This window comes from Lotus japonicus, chromosome 2 (assembly GCF_012489685.1).
Source record: "Lotus japonicus ecotype B-129 chromosome 2, LjGifu_v1.2".
Lineage (NCBI taxonomy): Eukaryota > Viridiplantae > Streptophyta > Magnoliopsida > Fabales > Fabaceae > Lotus > Lotus japonicus.
The window spans coordinates 35,748,933-35,767,775 of record NC_080042.1 but is presented as its reverse complement, the minus strand read 5'-3'; the positions used below and the strand labels follow the sequence as shown (position 1 = coordinate 35,767,775).

General features: G+C 38.4%; 1 protein-coding gene and 2 long non-coding RNA genes across 3 annotated transcripts; 2 read left to right on the top strand and 1 right to left on the bottom strand.

The window, feature by feature from the left end:
- Positions 1 to 1,352: 1,352 nt before the first annotated feature.
- Positions 1,353 to 5,188, top strand: LOC130737959 (uncharacterized). The gene is made up of 2 exons (XR_009019051.1): positions 1,353 to 2,036; positions 5,012 to 5,188. It is a non-coding gene; the product is annotated as an uncharacterized LOC130737959 (long non-coding RNA).
- Positions 5,189 to 6,474: 1,286 nt separating this feature from the next.
- LOC130737957 (UPF0496 protein At3g19330-like) lies at positions 6,475 to 8,008 on the bottom strand. Its single transcript, XM_057589833.1, has 2 exons — positions 7,623 to 8,008; positions 6,475 to 7,497 (listed from the first exon to the last, which is right to left on the bottom strand). Exons 1-2 carry the CDS (start codon positions 7,714 to 7,716, stop codon positions 6,626 to 6,628), a joined length of 966 nt encoding a protein of 321 aa, XP_057445816.1. The 5' UTR covers positions 7,717 to 8,008; the 3' UTR covers positions 6,475 to 6,625.
- A 2,468-nt stretch (positions 8,009 to 10,476) lies between these two features.
- Positions 10,477 to 14,866, top strand: LOC130737958 (uncharacterized). The gene is made up of 3 exons (XR_009019050.1): positions 10,477 to 11,035; positions 12,726 to 12,804; positions 14,391 to 14,866. It is a non-coding gene; the product is annotated as an uncharacterized LOC130737958 (long non-coding RNA).
- The last annotated feature ends 3,977 nt before the right edge of the window (positions 14,867 to 18,843 follow it).

Below are 18,843 nucleotides of genomic sequence, written 5' to 3'. Positions count from 1 at the left end.
TCTTTCTTTGTGTTTTTACTTTGTTTTGGTAATTTTGTAGTTTTATAGGGACCTATCTTCCATTTTAAGTAAGTTTAGGACTTGCATATCTTTTCTACTTGAATTGAGGGTCCATGGTACTAATAAAATCTTGGAGCTCCTAGATATTTTCCTTGCTTTGTTCCTAAGTAATCAAGTTTGAAACTGCTGAAGAAAGAAGGCCAAGAGACACAACAAGATTTGGACCTACTAGGTAGCTAATATCTCTGGAAAAAGATATTGTTTTATCATTATCGATGACTACACAAGATTTCTTGGGTTTATTTCCTGAGAAACAAAGACAAAACCGTTCAAGCGTTCAAAGTGTTCAGCAAGAGAGTTCAAAATGAGAAAGGCTACTGCATCATAGTCATTCCTAGTGACAAAGGAGGAGAATTTGTTAATGAAGAGTTTGAAGGACTCTTTGAACAAGAAGGAATCACTCATCAGTTCTCAGCTCAAAGAACTCCTCAGCAAAACTGTGTTGTTGAACGGAAGAACAGGTCACTTCAGGAAATGGCTAGGACAATGCTCAGTGTAACATCCAACATTTCCACCTACTTAGAAAATATGCACGTCAAGTGCGTACTTATGTAATCGAAAAGCGAACAAGCTAAATCGATTGGAAAAGGACTCGATACGAACGAAATGCTTTATCTTTCAATCACTTAAATTGATCTTAAGTGATCCAATATCATTTGTTCACCTTATTTATTCATGTGACCAGCCATTTAATTACCTCCATGACATATAAATGGCATCCAAAGACTATGACACCATCATCAATAGTCAAGCATTATAACTTGATGTCACATGTGCATGATAATACAACATGGAACCATCCAAGCTTTTCCTATTCAGCTTTGTTTCACGTACATCAAGCTCTAAGGCATCATCATCATCATCATCACTAATTCATCTTCACATCATCATCACCTTCTCAAGCCAATAAAAGATGGCATTTCCACATCCATGCATTATGATGCATAGTACCTTACCATACATCATGGGAAATCATTGGAATCCTTCTTCTGAAGCCTTATGCCGGGTTTGGATCCTCTCATGTGTAAAAAAACTTGAGAGTGTCAAGTTTCATCATCTCACCATTAATTTTATTTTATTTTATTTTTCATTTATTATCTACACAAAAGTTAATGGTGAGATGGTAAAACTTGACACTCTCAAGTTTTTTTACACTTGAGAGGATCCCAGCTCCCTTATGCCACACGTACAACTCATTTCCTCACCATTAACATCTAAACAAGCATTTATTCCCCACCATCATTACCTTCACAAACCAACAAAATAGTCATCATGACAAATAGGAATGAATAGTAAAATTACTATTCACCATCATCATTATGCCCAAGTAAAGCCAAAAATTTCTGCAGCTTAATCATTACATAGCCAGCTCATAAATGAGCTTCAGAACATCCCATAAGCTGAATGTTAATCACCATGCATGAAACTTCATTGGTGAGGCAACATGCTTAAGGAAATAAACTTGATTTCCTTGCTAATCACTTCCAGCACTATAAATTCGTGCATTCTGAAGCTCTTGAGGTCCTAGGGCATTAGTATTAGGTTCAGAAACGTGAGAGGCAGAATGAGAAGCTCTTAGCCCTTCTCAAATTCAAGATTTAAGCTCCAAAACTTCATATCTTCGATTCTCCTTTTCCTCTCATCCAAATCACTCCAAACCTGTCCCATTTTGTTTCTGGAAGATCATATATTAATTCTGGGCGAAATTAGACAAGTTCTGGGTAAGAAATCGCGAAGAACAAGAAGCTGCAACTTCTCCGGCGACACTGCCCAGATTCCGGCGACTTTGAGCGACCAGTAAATGCCATTTCCTCCTCCGTCCGATCGACCCACTGCACGAAACCACCACCATTCTCTTTCTGGAAGCGAGACTCATCTGCCCATTGTACCACCTCGCTCAAAACCCGTGGAAAACGCATCTCCGGTCACCGTCTCTGGCATGCTTCTCGCCGGAAAAATCGTGAAATTCATTTCTGGTTCGTTCTAGCCTTTCTGGATGTATTCTTAAGCTATTTTTTAGCATTTAGGACATGAAAAGCATAGTTTTAGGCACTGGGTAAGCTAATTTCGAATTAGATTAACAAAAATTCAAATTTGCATATTTTGAGAACTCTAAGGCATTGGGACTGTACAAACTCGGTTCTGAACTATTAGAATCATTACTGGGTAACTTTTGAAGCTTTCTGGGCACAGAAACGAAGGAGAAGATCACTGGAATGGAAAACTTGATTTTCCTCTTCCTCACCTTCATGGTGATGATCGTGAAGTTGGTGATCACCAAGGGGAGTAGGGCTGAACTCACTAGGAACCTGCTGCATGTAGCCTCAGAGTAATTCTGAACCTGAAAGTAGGAAAGGATAGCCTAAGTATAAGTGTTGTCTTGAAACTTGCATTCTTAAGTCATAAGAAACACTAGTAATGGTAGATTAATTGAGAAAATGGTTAGTTAATAAATTAGAATAGTTTTAATGTTGTTAAGGTCATAATCAGATTTATAATGAGGAAGAAAAAAATGCTAATTGTTGCTATTCATAATTTATTAGAAATAATATGGCTAATTAGTGACTAATTAGACTTAATTAAGTTATTGGTAGTAATTAGTAATAGAACATGATCAAGTGAGGCTAAATTAGATTAATGTGAGGTAATTAGATGATGATAGCATTTGGTAGAAAATAATTAAGTTGAGATTAGTAATATGCTTAATTAGAATTATTACAGGATTAATTAAGGAAAATTACTCATGTTAAGTGTAGCTAATCTTGATTAATTAGGATTAATATAGCTAATTAGTGGTTGATTAGAATTAATTAAGTTAATGATGATAATTAGTGGATGACCATAATCAAGTAAGGTTAAATCAGATTAGTATGAAATAATTAGATGATAGTAGAAAAAGAATTAGATAAGGTGATTAAATAAGGTGAATGACTAATGTTAGTGCGAGATTAATTGGTTAAGCTAAGTGTTAATGACGTTGTGGTTAGACAATGAAGTAAGTAAGAAAGAAATTAGGGAAATGGTAACTTAAGTAGACCATAATCAGGAATAAAAATAAAATAGTGTAGTACAAGACAAATGAACTAGGATATAATAACTAGTTAACCTAAGTGTAGTTAACTATGTTAATCAGAAGTTTACTAAAGTCTTTAAGAACATAATTCAACATAGATGACTAAGAATAATAAGAGAACTTGAATAAGGTGTCTATGTGAAGTAGTTAGAAGAACCTTAGGATAACCAACTAAAGTAGATGATTAATGAGAAGTCAGTTAATAAGTGCATATGCATGTAGAACAAGTAAGAGCAATAATTAAGGGCGTTAACATGTTGACACTCTAGGAGTAGCGCTATAACATCATAAATCGTTGCCGAATGAATGGTTGTACGAGAACTTAATCAAAGAGATCGTCACTAGGCATCATGAAGGAAATGACGCCAAAACGAGGAATCTCCGAACTTATATTCAATTGCATCGGATATCCAGGTCAGCGGAGGACTGAGTTTACCTTCATTATAAGGGCTTGAATGTTGCTTTAGTTCTTGCTTTGGTTATATGTTTGGTTGGATTATGTGCGGATTGAATTGATTGTCTGATATATGCATGACTTGAATAAATGATTGTTATGATAACATGCTTATTGAATGATATGCCATATGATAATTGCCTGAAAGTAATATTGATTGTGATAAGCATGAATAAATGGATGTCTGATTTGTTTGGACTGGATGTGCATGATTGTAATGTTGCACTTATTACAAGGGGATTATAAGTACACTATGGGATATAGTGGTACTTTAGGTGATAAAGCCTTTGGCTTTGACCTTGGAAGAGATAGTGAAAGTGTGGCATAATGATAACCTGAGCCGAGGGAATTATTATAGTTTGTGCACACAAGAATGGACGCCTATATAATCCAAAAAGGTTTCCTCTGAAATAATGGTCGTAGTCTTCAGGAGATTCTCATTTGAAAAGTTAGGTAGATTTAATAAAACCCTGAAGAATAGGTTTACCCCTTTTGGTTATTGTTTGGTTTGAAAAAGATTTCAATAAAGGTAAGAGTGGATGCATAGATTGACCCCCGAGGATAGTGCTCAAAGTTACCACGTACCTGGGACTAGTTGTCGGCGTGAGTGGGACATTATGTGGACTGGGACGCATCATGAGCCACAATAAAGTCGGGGACTAGCACCAAAAGGTGTGCCTTGTACCTCTGCAGGTTTTGAGGTACTAACCCTCCGGTGTGACGACTGAGTCTGAGGGGTATGGAATTCATCTTAGGTATGAATATCCTTGAATGATAACAGAGAAATAAGGGGGCGTATGTATTGCATATGAAAACACAAGAAGCAATAAGGAGTAGGAAGGTGTTGTCACTACCACTTGAGAGAGTGGGAATACAGAGACGCCAATGGTGGCCTTGTTCAGAGATGAATAGGTTCGGGACTTACACGGCGACACACCTCTGTTGTCAGTTTACGACATGGATCCCTGAGGTCGGGCTAGCAAGAAGTTTAAGGCAAGAGTTGAGCGTGTATGTCTGTCGGAAAAGCTACTGAGCGATCATTGTCCGGTAAAGAGTGGACTGTAAGGAGTGTCCATGTTCCCGAGACGACCTTCCGAAGAGTGTGGAGCTAAAAGCTTCGGGCCTAAAACACACATATGTAACCTAAATAAATTAAAAAGGTCAGGCGAGGGACCCTCTTAACCCATGACGCAATGGGGGAGAAGTCTGACTGAAGGAAAGGAGAGACAAGGTGGTAAACAATCACGCTGCATCATATTGTATGTGTTTGATGGTATGCTGTCATGATATTATGATATAATAATATTGATATATCTAGAATTTTAATTGTGTTTGGCTGGCATGTGACTCGAGTCAGTGCTATTGACATATTCATGTTCTTATATTGTTGGTTGCTCACTCCCTCCAGTGGTTAACATTTTCAGGTGAAAGATTGAGATGGGCTTAGATCGAGTGGTTGTTGTTTGCCGAAGCTATTAAGCCATGGTAGCTGTTGGTGGTTAGGCAAGTAGGACTCAATGATGTAGAACTAGGTTTCAGAGTGTTTCAGGATAGACATTGTCTACTTTGATTTTGAAGTTTAAAAAAGGATTTTGATATTCCGCTTTTATCCCGATGACAAGTTGAGTTGAGATTTGAGAGTTTGATGTACTTAAGGAAGTTAGTTAAAAAGAGTTGGAAAAAAAAAACTGTGACTTTCCACTCTCTGAGTTGACGTCACTCAGGAAGGGGGAAGGGGGTGTCATACTCAATGAAACATCTCTTCCAAAATACTTATGGGCTGAAGCTATTGAAACTGCCTGTTACAGTCATAACAGAATATCAATGCAACCCATGCTAAAGAAGACTCCATATGAACTATGGCGTGGAAGACGTCCAACAGTATCTTACTTCCATCCCTTTGGTTGTAAATGATTCATCCTCAACACAAATGACAACATTGGGAAGTTTGACAACAAATTTGATAAAAGAATTCTCCTTGGTTATTCTTCTAATTCTAAAGCTTATATAGTTTTCAACTCTAGAACGCAAGTGGTTGAAGAATCAATCAATGTTAAATTTGATGATTAATCAATTGAAGCCACTTATCGTTTGGAGAAAGATTTCTTAAACCTAGACCTATCTGATCAAGACGAAGAAGTGCCAACAAATGAAGGTCAACCATCAGAAACTTCACATGAAGAACCGTCCACTCAACCACAAACAACCAATCCTTGGCAAGGTCTTACCAAGCAAATACACAAGTTTGATCGTTCATTTAGATAAGCATTACTCATTTTGCTGTTTAAATATTCATTTAAGAGTTTGAGATTATGTTTTTGATCTCGAAGCTAATTTGAGCATCGGGTTTCCTTTGCAAGTTTACTCTCCGCCTTACTCTGCCATGCTCTATTGTGAAAATTGCTACTGCCTCCAAAGCGTTCAACCTACATCTACCATACAAAGATCAAATGTGTTTGATGTTCTATTTCTAGGAGAACAAGGAAATCATGGGTTTTCAGCATTCATTCATAGTAGTGCCGCAAAGATCACGCGCTATTTACAACCCATATATGTGTAGGACAAAACAAACTGCTGTCAAAAGTTAAAACAACACACGAAGAAGTATGTAACTGCAGAGCATCATCATCATCACACAGAAGAACTCGGATTCTACTAGGTTGGACATAAACTTTTAGCAAAAAGTAAGTAAATGGCACCGTTGGCATTATAAACAGAGCAATAAAATTTTCCACAACAACTACTGATTACTAGACATACGTGTATGTCACACATCATAGAACCCAAATTTCAAACATGAATAACAAGTAGTGCATGAAATTTATCTTTAGTAAAGGGCACGGTACACTTGAAAGAATAATGCAGAATTTAAATCATTAATTAAGAATTGTGATTTGGAGGATTACTAATTTACTATGATAAGTAAAATCAAGATCTTGACAACATTAGTTATATTTGCAGTGATCATACATCATAAACTATCAGTGATCATAGACCAAGAAAAATAAAAAGAAAGGATAGTTAGCTAATAAGACGAACTAGAGAGTTTGACAATTGCATATCTCTTGAAGGAGGAATGATCTTGCTTTGTTAACAGTGTAAAAGCAGAGGCATATGTGCTCCTCAAGGTCCTCAAGCTGCTGTAGAAAACTCCCATGGCTCTTGGATAGCTGCTTGAGTACTTCCTGCACGGTGAACCTCTCCCTCCCTCTCTCCAAACCCAGCCGAACCAGAGCCTTGTCGCCCTCCACCGCAGCGCGGAGGCGGGCGACAAGGCTGTCGATTGTGCCGAGATCGTTGCTCAGCACGTAGGCGCACTTGGCAGTGGCATCAAGCTGCGCCAGCCCCGCCAGCTCCCTATTCTCAGTTGCATCAGGGTTCCGAAGGCACGCGGCACCTCCTACGCAGACGGGCGCCGCTGCGACAACGCGGCGGATAAGGCCGACCCTGGACCGGGATTTGAGGAAGCGTTTGTCAAGCTGTGTCTTGAGAACCGACAAGGCGCTGCGAATATCGCCGAAGGTGTGGGAATTAGGGAGAGGATTGTCGCGATTGTCGAACTCGAGGAAGAGGATGAACGCGCGATCGCAAGAAGGTTCCATTAGAGCGAAAATATCAAGGAGAGGCGCGTACATGGCGCGTGCGAGTTCCGCGTGTTGGTGAAGGTGGAGGCAGAGCTCGGACGCGGTTTCGCTGTGGTCGAAGTATTTGGAGATGAGATCGCTGTGAGTGGTGCTTTCGTCGCGGATCAGCGCTTGTTCGACGAGCTCTCGATCGGGATGGAGGAGGCGCGTTTGGCCTTGCGGCGGAGCAGCTTGGATCAGGGAGCGGGTTTCGGCGTAGGAGGCGGAATGCACGGCGAGGCTGAACTCACGAGAGACGCTGGGAGTGGTGCTTGCGGGAGTGTACTCTGTGAGACATTTCCACAAACAGATAACAGGTGTTCTGTTAGGAATTGAAAAATTGAAATGTTGCTACCAATTTTGAAGGATTAGATTCAATGATTGATTCCAATTTTGGTTTGAAGTTTGTTACCTTGAGTACTGGAATTAGGGCTTAAAGCGGTGGATGATTTTGAAGGAGAGGCATTCCAGCATTCTAATTTTCGGAGAGAATTTCTATTGATCATGAGGAAGCTGGATTAGCATCACCGATTCAGCAGAGTGCGGGTTCATTAGTCGCAGAACATTGGATGGAGAATGAATGTTGTCGGTAAATCCAGGAGATCGTCGTCAATGTAAGTTTTCTTCGGAGTTAAGACTTAAATCATCTAGTTAGTTAAATGTTATATTCTGCACCATTTCAGTGTGAAACCGAAAATACCATTAAAAGAGGAGATTATATGTTTGTTTCCTTAGATTTAGGGATTTAGGAAATAATGTAAGCATTTAGTGGTTTCTACAATTTCAGCATCTTTAGTTAATTAAAAGTGAAAATTATACTCAACCATGTTTTGCGGGACCACATCTCACCACATTCAAAATTTACACTCTCTTCTCCAATCTATTTTAGATACAAGACATAAAAATAGAAATACATTAGTCACTAATCAATATCAATTAAGAAAAGAAGAACTTCTATCAGTTTGATTTATTGACGTGTCATTTTCAGCTTAATTCTCATAAAAAAAAGAAATTCATGTGTCATTCTCATAAATAAAAAAATCTCACTTGTCATTACATTAGATAGCTTCTCTTTTGTTGTGTTATTTTATCTTAAAATCGAATTTTAAAAAATTTCCCCTAATCATCTAAGATTTACCTAGATAATTTAAGTTGTTTATTTCTTGGTTTTAACTTAATTTATCTTATTATTTATTTAATGTTAATTCCAGAAAAAGGTAGTTGATCTGGTGCTGGTGGTTTATTAGGCGATATAATAATACTTTAATGAAATAAAATATTTTATGTGATGTCGGGTGTGTTTTATGAAATGGAAGAGAGTTAGGGGGTGAAAGATAGGATAAAAATGGAGACAAGGACTAGGAGAGATTTTAGGATTTTTAGTTTAACCCTTGAGAAATTAGGTTTAGATGGTTACTTAAGCATGGGGCAGCAGCTAAAAAAAAAAAAAGTGTTCTGCTCTCTCTCTCTTTCATTTTCGTTTTCCTTTCCTTTTGTGCACAGTAAGTAGCGATTTTTCTTCCTCTCTCAATTCCTTCATAATTACTCGCATTTTTCCTCCACAAAACCCACACCAAATCCCACCTTAAACTATACACGATTGGTAGATTGAAGGAAGAACCTTGATTCAAGTGGAAGGAGGCCGAGAATCAAGAAGAAAAGTGTCTAGGAGGCTTTGTACCGGTGTCATAGAAGGTAAGGGTCTGAATTTACCTTCTATAATTGTAGTATAATGGAGATTGAGTTTAACGTGAAGGAAACCCCAACTTATTTGAAAGTTCAAAACTGAGATACTGTGGTGAGTTTTAAAATGTGGTGAGCGAAATTGATTTTGAGCGAAATTAAGGTTCTGGGAAAAATTGGGTTCTGAAACTGTTCAAGAAGGCTTATGATGTGTTTGCATGGGGGATAACTCTCTCTACATATTTCCAAATTAAGTGAAACCAAGATTTGTAATAGAACACACGTCATCAGAAAAATACCCTAAAGGTCTTATTTTCCTACCGATTTGAAATATAACTTAAACAGTGCTCTAGTAGCGGAATTAGCCTTTTTCAGACACGCCGAACCTCAGTCGGGTGCGGTTTATGACTCATGCTATCGCTGAAACTGACTAGAGTGTCATAATTAAACATATCTTGAACGTTCCAACTTGTTTCACTTGTCAAATCCTCAATCATTTGCTCAGGTTCCTCTCACGCTTACACAACATCCTAGGCGTGAGTTGAAATTTAATTAATTACGCGAGACCTCCTTCGCGCGGGACTGCCATATCCACCGCTCGTTGCACCACCATCTCAACCGTGAACCTCTTCTGCTGAAAGCAAACTCCATTTCAGGCCTCCCATATAGCATATACCACCGACTGGACCAACGCAAGGACCTCTGGATCATTCTCTGCAAAAACTGCCTCACAGAACTCCAAGAACGAGGCAAACCCAGAAACACGAAGTGGAAAATTGGTGCCAAACCGGATAACTTCAGCTTCGCTGCACCGCAGAAAGATGTGGTCCACCGTTTCGTGTTCTCTGTCACACAAACAGCACCCAGGATCTACGTCGATGTGCCGCTGAACTAGCTTGCTCCTAGTTGAACTTTGACTTTGAGAGAGTTATGAAAGTTTATGTAAGACCCACATTTTTGAATTAGAATAATTAATTAATTTCTGACTCACGCCTAAGATGTTGTGTAAGCGTGAGAGGAGCCTGAACAAATAGATTTTCTATTCGGAGCTTCTAACGAAGTTTCCATCCGCGTAACCTCATTTCTTTTGATTTTTGGGATCTCTTTCCAGAAAGAAGTTTCTTCATTCGACGTCATTTGCAAAAAGTAGTTCTGCGGCATATTTTGAAGCAGATCGCGTTCAAGCAATTTTCTCACTTAAATGAAATTCCGAAGCAAGTATCGACCTTTTATAAAGGGATACTTAGCTTAGTTGTATAATATGATAACATCATATTTATTCTAATTGTCTCACAATTATTCTTTAGTTCAGTTTTGACTCATTTCTTGGTTCATGGATTATTTTAATTTGCTCAAAGTGATCCTAATTTATATCTTATTATTTCATAAAGTTCCTCATAATTTTTAGGATAATAATATATCACCTCTATATTTTTCTCTTAACCCTATGAGCTAAATCTTTCGGTGTCTAAATCAATTCGTACCGAATAACGAAATATCTTCTCATTTTCCTTGGTTCTCCCTCCTCCACGTCCCTTGCTCAGATGTTTATTTGATTTTTCTTACTACCAACAAATATCTATTGTCCTCTCCCTTACTATCATTCACGCACACTGTCCCTCTCTTCTAATTTCAGTTTCATTTTCTTTGTTTTGCTGCTTTAGACCCATTTCTTTTCTTCTCCTCCTTATTTCTCCCAAGCTACCGACCCACACTTCTCCAATTTTCCCTTAAACTCTCCTTCATTTCCTTTCTTGTTACAACAACCGAACCCTATCACCATCTTCAACTTATCCTTCCTCTCATCACCACCGTACCTCCTCTCTCAATGGAGCAAGCAACCACGAGCTTCTCCTTCTTCACGTGAGCAACCGCCCCCACCTTGTGTCTCCATCAATGCGAGAACCAGCCTCATTATTCTTCTTCATGATGACAGCACCCATACAACCTTGATCTCTTCACGTTGCAGCACCACAAATCACCAACATCATCATGCTTTCCTCTCCCTCTTGCAGCCGCTGATCACACCATCACCATCGCCATGGTTTTCTCCTTATATGGCCAGCAAAGAATCACCACCGCTAGCCATAGCACCACCAACACCATGCCATGCTCCAATTTCTTCTTCACCAAGATCACCATGTATGAACTCCCTAGTCCCTCATTTCACCTTCATTACATTTATATTTCTGGTATTCAATTGTTTTTCCCCTGTTTATGTTGTATCATGGAGATGTGATAAGGCTTGCTTTTTGGTTTTCTTGATGGCTTATGGACCTGATTCATTCGTCTTAGGCTAAGTGGATACATGTAGTTAGACAAATAAATTGATGATGTGGGTTTTCATGTTGCGGATTGCTTTTCTTTTGATCTGTTGAATACTTGTATCAAAATTGCAGTGGCTATCAAAATGTATATTTATAAACTAGGAGTAGCTTTCTATTAATATAAATGTTGTGTGGAAAAGTTGAACTTTTACAAAAAAATTGGACTTTGATTATGTTAGAGTCATATTCATGCTTAAGGTCTTTGCATTAGTTGTTTATATATGCTTTAATTTGAGCTATGTAAAACCAATTTCAGAAAAATCATAACTTTGAAATTTTAGGGTTCCAAATTGGGGCTTTTATTCTAGCGCCTTGGCGAGAGTATAAGCATGCGGTAAACAATTCTTATGCCTTAATAATGATGCATGATGCCTAGGAATTAGCTTGTAGTAAAAGAAAACATCAATCTTGGATTATCCATTTTTGGCCGAGAGCTAGCATGTGTATTGGGGGAGAAAAACCTTTTCTTGAAACTCTAGTAATGATGCATGATGTTTAGGGTGATTTCGGGGAAAATTTTGGGTAGATTTTTGTGGATGAATGGTTGAGCATGCTAAATGTTACTTTTCCTTTAAGTAATCATGTCTTATGTGAGAAGCAATGGAAATGTGGAATATGTTATGTGTTATTTCAAACATGCTAAGTGCTACTTGTTTCTTAAGTAAGTGCATTTTATGGCATAAATGAATGCATGGTGAGAAATTTAGATTCAACTATAAGCATGGTGATTTAAAAATGAGCTGAAGCTTTGGGAAAAATTATAGAGACCTGTTCAGATTTGAAGCATGATCAAGTTGCATGAATTTTATATTAATGAGAAAGGAAACGGGACTTTGCTGTTTTAATTGCTGCTGTTTCTGTTATGTATCAAGTGCTGCTGCTGCTGTTCTGATTTTGTTGTCGCTGTCACTGTTTCTGTTTTTGCTGTAATTGCTGCTGTTGTTCTGTTTTTATTGTTGCTGTCACTGTTTCTGTTTTTGCTGTAATTGCTGCTGCTGTTCTGTTTTTATTGTTGCTGTCACTGTTTCTGTTTTTGCTGTAATTGCTGTTGCTGACCTGCTGTAATTACTGTTATTGTTGCTGTTTTGCTGTAACTGTTGTCGCTGTTTTGCTGTTGCTACTTATTGTTGTTGTTACCAGGTTTCGGTGATGGCATGCGTAAAAATGAATATGAAATTGTATGCTAAAAAGGGGGCTTGAGGCCGTGAGTTTAAAGTAGAAAATGAGTAGAGAAAATGTCCAAATGCACTAGGAGCATGATTAGGATAATCAATTATGGTTGTTTACAAGTTTCATGTTTTTTAATTTGAGGTTAGAACATTAATTGCGTACTTGCTACTTGCTTACTTGAAACATCGTTTTGGGTCAATTTCACTCATTCGGGGTAATCCTCTTATTCGTGCCTAAATGTTGCATTCCTAAAGCTTAGAAAGCTTTTCCGGTTTTGGTAGTCGTTTTAAGTCGAGTTGTTACTTAGTGATTAAGTGATCGTACTTTTGCTTAAGGTTTGAGACGTGCAAGCTTGGGACTCGAGGAAATTGGAACGCTTGAGGAAAGGCGAAGGAGAAAGAAATATTGGCTAAGGTAAGGGCAACTCTCCTAGCTATTAGCTATATGCTTAGGTGTCGAGGAATCGGCAATTGTTAAATGATATTGATATGTGAGGCTTATGCTTCTGTTGACTGCTGAAGCTTCGGCCGTTTACTGAGATTTCAGTCTTATTTCTTTTAATGGATAGACATTTGCTATTTCTTGAATTAGGTATGTGCATACACATGAAGTTATGCCAAAACCTTATGATTATATCGATTGTAAATGCGGAGTGTTATAAGAATTAGCAAGTAGGACCCGACGGAAGGTCTGAGCTACTGCTGACGTGATGGATCGAGGCTTTCTCAGGAAAGAGAACTTGGGGATGATATTGATCTTTTGACTTGTTAGATTTTGAAACAAGTGAATGCATAAGACTTGATTTGAGAATAAATTCCATAATGAATTAACTCAAAATAGAACACTTTGAATAATAAAGATAACCCATTTTGAGGAAAACTTAGGATATGAAATGAGTTCGAAAATGGGAAGGGTCGAAGATTCGATGTTCGAGGAAAGATAATGATTCGAGTTGTGAACATCATGAAGAGGAGCCGTTATGAGTAGAACCGCCATTAAGTGCAAGTGATACTCCTTGTGTGAAGTGATTGGTCAAAGGACCGACGTTTACCTTAGGGAAAAAAAGATAGAGACATGAACCATAGCTAGACACGTATCCGGGTGAGGACGAATCGTGGTTTGCTAGCTCTTGCATACCTGCATGACTTGATTAAGGGGCTTGTCCTTAATCCTATTAATTATTCTTTGATTAAGAGGTTTGTCATTAATCATATTATTTATCCATCGATTAGAGAGGATGGACCTTAATCGTATTGTTCACCCCTAGATTAAAGTGGCTGGACCTTAATCCTATTAATTACTCTTGATTAAGGGATATGACCTTAATCATATTATTCGTTATTGGATTAAAGAGGATGGACCTTAATCCTATTATTTGCTTATGGATTAAAGAGGATGGACCTTAATCCTATTATTTGCTTATGGATTAAAGAGGATTGACCTTAATCCTATTTATTGCTTGTGGATTAAAGTGGCTGGACCTTAATCCTATTTTTGCTATTTGATTAAAGTGGTTGGACCTTAATCATATTATTTGTCCTTGGATTTAAGTGGCTGGACCTTAATCCTATTATGTGTTAGTTGATTTAGAGGATTGACCTTAGTCATACTATTTGTTATTTGCTTAAGAGGTTAGACCTTAACTCCTATTACTTGGATCGATTAAGGGGCTAGTCCTTGATCCTGTTATCTGTTTGTTGATTAGAGAGTATAGAGTTCATCGTGCTAGATGATTGACCGTTGAGTCGTGCGTTTCCATTAGTGAGACGTGATGCTGCCCTAGCAAGGAAATGAAGATACATCTAGGCGTAGACGACGAGTGATGGATTGATGACTTGACGTTCACAGGATAGAGATTGACTTATGTTGTGTCTAATTATTATTCACACGCTACTTAACTATGCTAAATCAAGCTAGGACTTATATTACATTACTCTAGGAAGTTGACCCTTTCTGCCTTGTTTGCTTTGTTTGTGTTTGGGCGGTCGGCAAACTGCCAGGCCCTAACAGGTATGTCTCTGAGGAGCTGTTGATTGCTGCAAGAAGGTGATTGGACTGATTGACGATGAGACTTCCTTGGAGTGAGTGAACCAACCGAAGACTTGTGGAAGTAATAGTTAGATGTAAGGCTAGAGCCTTGGGTAGAGAAGCTTACCGTCATTGGTTGAAGCTCGTAGGGATGATTGTATTACTTACTTTGGTCTTGGGTAGGTTCTGATGCATTACTCTTCTGCGAATCTCCAGTGAGGGGATTGTAGGAAGTATATTGGACTTAGGGTGTTATCGCATTTTGAACTTTGTTGTCGGTTAAGACATTACTTCATTGTATATTTTATGTCTTGAACATCCGTCGTCACTCACGGGTGCTTGCCTTGACAAGGCCGGATGTAAGGGTTTGGGTAAGAGTATGCATATCAGGTTTTGGAAATGTTTTGAGAAGAAAGCAAACAAAAAAAAAATACCCTCTTTTATTAAATCCTTTTTGGAAAATCATTTCATTTTATTTAATAGGTTACTAATTGTGACCCCCAAAAGTCGGGGTGTTACAGTTTATGAAAATACTTTTATTCTTGGCCATGTGATTGCTGCAACCGCTATCCATTACCATCTTCCTCCTCTTTCATCTGCTGAATTTTGGGTCGTGTAGAAAAGATGTTGCTCTTCATTATGCTCTTATTATGCAAATTTAGCTTGTTGTCTATTTTTATAGCGACAATTTTTCTCCTTGTGGCCAAATTTCTTGCGGTAGTTGTATTATGACATTACACGGTACCATAAAAATTTCTCCATGTGACTCTTGGCCTTTTAGAAATGTTGTGTAGAGGACTTTTATTGTTGGGGAAATTTATAGAAACTTATCTTTTGCTAAATTTTTTGCCATAATATTGATTTCCTCCATCTCCTTTATTTTGAGGTCCAAATTTGAGCTTTGATTGAATTTTATTTTTAAGCGTGTCTTCATCATATGCCTACACAATCTTTGCTCATTAGTTCTGTAACAAATAGAGTATATATTGTTTTTTATAGATAAATGTTAGTTTTAAATTGTTGGTAAATTGTTACTCACTAGGGTTTGAATCCTAGCCCTACACTCTTCAATTCCCTTGGTGAGTTACTCATTTCCCAACAAATATAGTAGATAGATATTTGATTTACTCAATCGTTGTCACGATTGGGTCAAACTTACGGAGAATAGTAATTAAAAAAATTTCAACAATTTTCTTTAACTTTGGAATAGAATTCTTTAATTCGAAGTATGACTTAGAGTCTGACGTTTAATAGCACGTACATTGTTGCTTCATTGAAACTCTTTCTGTAATTTGTTCTGTGCATCTTTGCCACTTTTACCACCTATTATTCTTGGAAAAATTGCATCATGCACGGCTTGTTGTATAGTGATAAACGTTTTTGGTTCTTTATGCTTATATTAATTCCTTCAACTCTGTTCGTTGAGCTGCAGTAAGAGTCAAAGTATCTACGGGAGTAATAAACCCTTCTTCTATGATGTCCTATGATTCATGGGAGCAAGATTATGTATTAATCTTTATGATCCCGAAATCATAGTTTACACTTTTGAAAATAGGGACAATGATATATAATAGTTGGGTCATGTAGTTAACAATTGCTTAGAAAAATCTTAGAAGTGAGTTAAAAGTACAATTGAAAATTTTGAAGTTGTTATGAAAGTTTAGAATAGTTGCTTGTTCAAATTGGTTTAGACAACTCTGGTTCCGTCAAATATTAGAGCTTTTATTTTGGCGGTTGCTGCGGGACAGACTTCAAACAAGGACAATCTCTGTAAGAGGTGTGTTATAGTGAGTGGGGATGAATCCTTATGTCCCCATTGTGGGCAGGAGGAGGAGTCTACTAATTACTTATTTTATCATTGTACTGCCACCTACTCTATTTGGTATAAGTGTGCGGAGTGGCTTGGAGTGCTGTCAACATTGTTACCTACGCCACGAGATCACCTATTGTAATTTTCTACAATTGATGGAAACAAGGAGCAGCGAGCTAGGGAGTTGAAAGGTATCAGAGATTCGAGAGAGAGAGTTAGAGAGAGAATGAATTGTACTGAATGAAATTGAACGGTGGTTACATCAATTACATGACTGACTTATATAGTGTGAATAGCTCAACTGAATGAATAACAAACCCTAAATAATTCTAACTGAACCATAACTGATTCACTAATAGACTCAACAAACTTAACTGCCTAAGTTCTCCTTACACTCCCCCTCCCCTGCAAACATAGGTGTAGGCTTAGCCAAAACTCAGAGTTTGGTCTTAAAACAATGAAACAAAGTAGAGGAAATAGGTTTAGTGAAAATTTCAGCTATTTGAGATGGTGTTGGAATATGCACAAGAGTCACTTGTTTATCAACCACACGCTCTCGAACAAAGTGAAGATCCAGAGCAACGTGCTTAGTCTTTGTATGAAGAATGAGATTTGCAGCAAGATGAACAACACTGAGATTATCACAGTATATACGAGAGGATGAAGAGGTAGGAACCCGAAGCTCAGATAGAAGAGATCGAAGCCACATAATCATAGTGATAACCAAGGCTCAGTTGCGATACTCAGCCTCTGTGCTTGAGCGAGCTACAACAGTCTGCTTCTTTGCTGCCCAAGATACTAAATTGCCACCAATGTAGATACACATTCCAGAAGTGGAGCGATGATCATCCGGATCTGAACCCCAATCAGAATCAGCAAAGGCAGTAATGGACATACACGAGGCATCCAACCATGCGATTTGCTAGCGCACTCGACATCGATGAGAGAAGCCACGAGAGAAGAAGAGAATCTTGCTGCTCCCAAAGTTAATATGCTGCAGTTGATCGACTGCCGCTTTATCTTCATCCGTTGCACACTTCGCTGGAATCTCATCTTGATTGAAGTGCTTCTGAAGCTTGAAGCCTTTTACTAGTTCTAGTACTTGCTGGCGCCATGGTAGATAGTTCTCATCGTTGAGCTTGATTGAGAACACATGAGCAAAGGTTTGCACAACGGGATCCATGGATCTGAACCTTGCTCTGATGAAAGGTATCAGAGATTCAAAGAGAGAGTTAGAGAGAGAACCAGTTAGAGAGAGAGAATGAATTTTACTGAATGAAATTGAACGGTGGTCACATCAATTACATGACTGACTTATATAGTGTGAATAGCTCAACTGAATGAATAACAAACCCTAAATAATTCTAACTGAACCATAACTGATTCACTAATAGACTCAACAAACTTAACTGCCTAAGTTCTCCTTACACTCCCCCTCCCCTGCAAACATAGGTGTAGGCTTAGCCAAAACTCAGAGTTTGGTCTTAAAACAATGAAACAAAGTAGAGGAAATAGGTTTAGTGAAAATTTCAGCTATTTGAGATGGTGTTGGAATATGCACAAGAGTCACTTGTTTATCAACCACACGCTCTCGAACAAAGTGAAGATCCAGAGCAACGTGCTTAGTCTTTGTATGAAGAATGAGATTTGCAGCAAGATGAACAACACTGAGATTATCACAGTATATACGAGAGGATGAAGAGGTAGGAACCCGAAGCTCAAATAGAAGAGATCGAAGCCACATAATCATAGTGATAACCAAGGCTCAGTTGCGATACTCAGCCTCTGTGCTTGAGCGAGCTACAACAGTCTGCTTCTTTGCTGCCCAAGATACTAAATTGCCACCAATGTAGATACACATTCCAGAAGTGGAGCGATGATCATCCGGATCTGAACCCCAATCAGAATCAGCAAAGGCAGTAATGGACATACACGAGGCATCCAACCATGCGATTTGCTAGCGCACTCGACATCGATGAGAGAAGCCACGAGAGAAGAAGAGAATCTTGCTGCTCCCAAAGTTAATATGCTGCAGTTGATCGACTGCCGCTTTATCTTCATCCGTTGCACACTTCGCTGGAATCTCATCTTGATTGAAGTGCTTCTGAAGCTTGAAGCCTTTTACTGGTTCTAGTACTTGCTGGCGCCATGGTAGATAGTTCTCATCGTTGAGCTTGATTGAGAACACATGAGCAAAGGTTTGCACAACGGGATCCATGGATCTGAACCTTGCTCTGATGAAAGGTATCAGAGATTCAAAGAGAGAGTTAGAGAGTGAACCAGTTAGAGAGAGAGAATGAATTTTACTGAATGAAATTGAACGGTGGTCACATCAATTACATGACTGACTTATATAGTGTGAATAGCTCAACTGAATGAATAACAAACCCTAACTAATTCTAACTGAACCATAACTGATTCACTAACAGAGTCAACAAACTTAACTGCCTATGTTCTCCTTACAGGAGTACACTAAATGGATGGCAATTATGTGGAATATATGGCTAGCCCGTAACAAAGATATTTTTAGCGGGGGCACAATTTGATAGAGACATGTACTGGAACTGGCGCAGCTGAAGGCTTGGCAGTGGCTGAGGGCAAAAGTCGATAGGTTC